We start from the raw sequence: 5,226 nt of genomic DNA, 5'->3' as shown, positions 1-5,226 counted from the left end.
TATAAAAGGTAATGTTGGAGCTTCGATATGAAGGATTTTGTGAAAATTTTTTTTGATTGGAGAGAGCTAAAAAAGGTATGTGCGTTTGATTGTATTGTTGTTTGTTTGTTTGTTAGTTAGTTTGTTTGTTTGGTCAATTTTGTTTGTTTCTTTTTTGTTTGTATGCGTGTCACCTTCCGATGCACATTCAAAGATGTTCTTATATTGGTAATTTATTTTTTTACATTTAAATTTTACTTTTGTGAACATTTTATACAGTGGTTGTTTAAATTGCTACCCGATACATGTAAACTGGTTGACAATTTGAACATAATTTTTCATGAGAACCCACAAATTCATCGTCGACTAACATTTGACAAACTGTTGTACGTGCAGGTTGAAATTAGGAATTTAAGAGGTACAACTTGTCCAAGTTCATCAAGTCACCCGCACCATCATAACCATCAATACTCCGAAAATTTTCTAATTTAATTTAGAAAAAATTTGCCAACAATCAGACATTCAAAGTAGAAATGGGCGATTTAAAAAGCATGACCTATCCGCAGATGTTGAGCAAATTTCGCGAAAGGAGAAACGAATCGAAAATCTTGCTGCCCCTCATGTCCCATCTGCCTCAAAACTGTCCCACCCTACATACGGCCCGCAGTTGTCTGAGCTAGATTCGATGTGATCCTGTTAAGTCACATGCTGTACGACTTCAATCTCGAAGAATGCCAACTGATTCTTAAAAAATGTTTGAAACAGTGGCTGACTCCAAAAACTGGAGTGTTGGTGATTGTGCACATGTCCGACTCCCTCGATGAAAACGGCAGAACCATAAACGTGATGCAGAACCTCCACAGATACTTCAGCGACAAGATGGAATTGTTGATGGAAGCCAAAGACGTCAAAAGTTACCTGGAGAAAAGCGGCGGTGAGGTCATCTTCGACGAAAAATACATGTGTCAGATGGACTTCAGAGAGTTTTGAATGGATGTTGTTCAACTTTTCAATCTTTACACGAACAAAAACCAAACGATAGACGTTCAAGGCATTAAGAAAGCTCTCCACGCGGTTGTACCCGACGGAATTGGCTCCTACATCGCAGAGTTGATGATTGTCCGCAAGAAGTAGAAAGAACTGTTTCTGACTTTTGTCCATCATAATTTTCTCTTTTGAGTTTTTTTAATTTTTTTGAATCAACATAATTGTGAATAATAATCTTTTTAACTTAATTTATTTCAATGTTTCAAATAAAAATTCCTTTCAACTAAAAGTTTGACACTTGTTATAAAAAGACTTTATTAACAGCAACAACAACAACACACGTTTAGACGACATTTTCCCCGAGATCGGGGGTTGCCGTTTGGCTACCTATGATGAAACCGAAATACCCCTCGACGCCATTCACATCTGTCACTCGCCTCAGTATCACGCAACCCCGCTTTCACCCTGTCCTTCTCCACCTGCTCTCTCCATCTCAACCGCGGACGACCCCTTCCTACCACTCCTTCAACCTCGAACTCCAACGCTCGCCTAATCCCGACCCTTTCATCCCTTCTCAACACATGTCCATACCACCGCAATCTCGATCTCCTTATCAATGTCACAATGTCCTCATTCAGTCCCATCCTCGACATCAGCTCTGTACTACTCCTCCTATCCTTCACTTTAACCCCACACATCATCCTCACCATAGCTCTTTCAGCCCTCTGCAGTACACTTTCCTCCTCTCTCCTCAACATCCAAGTTTCACCACCATATACCATCGCTGCTCTCACACATGCTTTATATACCCTCCCTTTCACCTTCACTGACCATTTATTTCCACACAATACCCCACCCAGTTCCCTAAATTTCATCCATCTCACACGAACTCTAGCCGTAACTGCGATCAAACATCCTCCATCCGCATTCAGCTTATCCCCTAAGTAAACAAAGCTTTCCACTCTTTCAATACCACCACTCAACCCCGTCCTTGCGTCCGTCCTATTAATCACACCATGAACACATTTCTTACATTTGAACGTGCCTTCCACCTTTTTCAGTGCCCCCCTCAAACCACTACATCTCTTATGCACCCATTTCTGACATCCTATACACATCTGTACACTCTACATTCTATACACATCCTTTATTAACAGCACTGCACAATTATTTTTTGGTAAATATTTCTTATTTTAGAAATAAAAGAAAATTCTATTAATTAACAACGAGTACTTAAATTTTGATTTTAAAGAAACAAAACAAAACATGCTTCATTTGGAATTTTGTCAAAAATTACTTTCAATGTTACAACAACACCAGGTCTAACCAAAAATAACAAATTCCACTTGTGGTGAAAATGTTACTCGCTATATAAATTGTTAAATCATAGTTTGTCTAACTTTTGAAAATAATTTCAAACAATACAATTAAGTCATGGTATAATGGTGTTTGTATCTTAATAATCTGTATCTCACTGTTTGTATCTGTATATTAGAATTTGTATCTTAAAATCTTGGTGTTTGTATCTTAGTTTTTGTGTGAATGTATCTGTCTGTACAAGAGAACTTAAATAACAATTATTTAAATATTATTATGTAGATGATAATTTAGGTTGGGAGATATAAGTAAATATGGGTTGTATATAGATTTGTGTTAAAGCAAGCAAGCAATTATAATGATAGTTAAGTTAGGATAGTGGTTCACGACGAGACAGCAAATGTATAGACGTAAAGCAGCTTAATATAAGATAATATAATCTATAATTAATCAGAGCATATAAAACTTTGTATAATAAGAATGAGGTGACACACGATAGGAACTGACTGGTTAGAAAGAGTGAGACAACGAGTTAAGCTCTATGGAGCAAAGTCTTCTGGTATATAAAAGGCGAGCACACGAGTTCAGAAGACTGAGGGAATGTGTGTCATCTCAATGAAGAATTATTCCTTAAGACGTTTTTATTATTTTTAACTTGGTTAAATTATATTGAATAAAATTAAAATTGAATAAAGAGAATTATTATTGTTAACAATAATGGATGAGTCGTTTCTAGTTCGAGTTTGATTATTAAGTTTTATAACATTTTAAACACTAACTAATACTCAACACACGTAAGTCCCTAATTAAAGTCATCTCTCATTATTTTATATACATGAACAATATCGAGTTATTTAACGTTGAGCGAGCGAGTTTACAGAAACAGAAAGAATTTCTCCAAGAACAATGTATGTTGTTCGTTCAGTAACCGTCGTAGAACAGGTAAGAGCAAGCAGTATAACAATATGGAGTTGTTGGAAAAAGATTCTGATTGAAACTTTTTGAATCAGTTGCGTACCATTTCATGTAAAAAAGTAAAATATCAGAAAAAACTTTATGATGCATGCACAAATACACACAGATACATACACACATACACACACTCACACACACACACATTAACATACATACATACATACATACATACATACATACATACATACATACATACATACATACATACATACATACATACATACATACATACATACATACATACATACACACCACGCAATGTTTACAAACAATAAATTCACGTCTGTTGAGCAAACAGCCTATGAATGTGATTAAATTTCTTTTGGTATGCATCACACATATATACAAACGTACAAACAAACGTACACACATATAAACAAACAAATATACTCATATATACAAACAGTAACATACTCACACTGACCTAACATTCATTCATTCATTCTTTCATTCATCTATTCATTCATCACTCACTCACTCTTTTGCCATTTAGTTACACTTTAGAACAAAAATAACAACAACAGCAACAACAACATCAACAACAACAATAAATATAAATATAATGACATTAAAACATGTTGAAACCATTGACGTCACGTCATTTAAGACGCCTACAATGATATGAACCATAATGATTTATGCATCCGAGAGCCTAAGATAAAGACATATTTCGTTACTTTGGCATTATATAGATCTATGAAACGGGAATTTCAAATAATTTTTTAAAATATTTCTGCTTAATTTAATTATTTTTTCATTTTGTTTGTGTGTGCGTATAATAAATAACACTAATAACTCGGTCAAAAAGTTAGACAAACATTTAACATTAACATAAACATTATTTTTACCAAGAAAGAGGTAGAAAGAAAGACAAAAAAGAGATGAAGGGAGAAAGACGGAGAACGAGACAGGCAACTTAAGGAGAGGACAGAAACACAGAGAGACAGAGACAGAAAGAAAGAGAGAGAGAAAAGGAGAGAGAGAAAGAAAGGGATAAACAACACATAACCAGAATAATATAGATATCAATAAGCAAATAACAATACGTACAACATAACCAGGCCATGGTTTATTTTTTTAATGAGAATTTTGGAATTTTTTGCAGGGAAAGATTTATCCGTGCGGCTTTATGACCATAAATACAAATTATATGTATGCTAATTAACTTCTGGATACTTCTCTTTTTTCTTTTTCCTCAACTTATTTATATTATAATTATTATTATTACTGTTATTATTACTATATATTGTTTTTTATTATTTGAAAAAAGATTTCTTCTTATTAATTCTTAGAAGTATCAACAACAGAAACACAGTGCGTGTGAACGTGTATGTGTGTGCGCGCGTATGTATATGTGTGAGTTTGTTAAAGGTTAAGGTTGTGTGCATGTGTGAGTGTGTGTGTGTGTGTGTGTTTATGTGCATATGCGTTCCAAACTCTTCTGTTGACAAGGAATAAGAATCAGGAAGAAAAGTATTAAAAAATGAATATTGATATTTATAGAATCATCGGGTAATGTGTGTATGGAAAAGCTTTGCAAATATTGTGTGTGTGTTTGTGTATGTGTGTGCATGTATGTATGCATGTATGTGTGTGTGTATATATGTATGTATGCACGTGTGTGTGTGTACGTGTGTCTGGAACAATGTTTATTGATATTTTACACTAAATAACTTTTTTGGCTGTTTTGAGAAAACTGTTGAGAAATATTTCCTTAAGAAATTCGCGAACCGCGAGCTTGTTTTTGCTCTTTGTTATTCTTTGTATTTGTTCTTTGTTCGTTGTTTTTTATTTTTCGTTTTCTGCTCTACATAGTTTTTGTGATATGATTTATTTGAGAATTTGTTTAGTTTGTCTATTTATTATTACTATCCTTATTATTATTGTTGTTATTGTTGTTGTTATTATTATTACTATTATTGTTATTGCCGTCTTTTGTTAAACATATCATTCATTACATTTTTAAAA

General features: G+C 33.9%; 1 protein-coding gene across 1 annotated transcript; it reads left to right on the top strand.

The window, feature by feature from the left end:
* Nucleotides 1–1,292, top strand: HELRODRAFT_190250 (hypothetical protein). Its single transcript, XM_009012986.1, has 4 exons — nt 1–75; nt 498–645; nt 710–913; nt 1,022–1,292. The coding sequence occupies exons 1-4, from the start codon at nt 28–30 to the stop codon at nt 1,111–1,113; spliced, it is 492 nt and encodes a 163-aa protein (XP_009011234.1). The 5' UTR covers nt 1–27; the 3' UTR covers nt 1,114–1,292.
* The last annotated feature ends 3,934 nt before the right edge of the window (nt 1,293–5,226 follow it).

This window comes from Helobdella robusta, assembly GCF_000326865.2.
Source record: "Helobdella robusta unplaced genomic scaffold HELROscaffold_11, whole genome shotgun sequence".
Lineage (NCBI taxonomy): Eukaryota > Metazoa > Annelida > Clitellata > Rhynchobdellida > Glossiphoniidae > Helobdella > Helobdella robusta.
This window is presented reverse-complemented; position numbering and strand designations above follow the sequence as displayed.

Coding starts and splice junctions, on each gene's coding strand:
- HELRODRAFT_190250 (XM_009012986.1), top strand. CDS start 28: ATGAAGGATTTTGTGAAAATTTTTTTTGATTGGAGAGAGCTAAAAAAG. Junction 76..497: donor ATTGGAGAGAGCTAAAAAAG/GTATGTGCGTTT, acceptor GCCAACAATCAG/ACATTCAAAGTAGAAATGGG. Junction 646..709: donor CACCCTACATACGGCCCGCA/GTTGTCTGAGCT, acceptor TCAATCTCGAAG/AATGCCAACTGATTCTTAAA.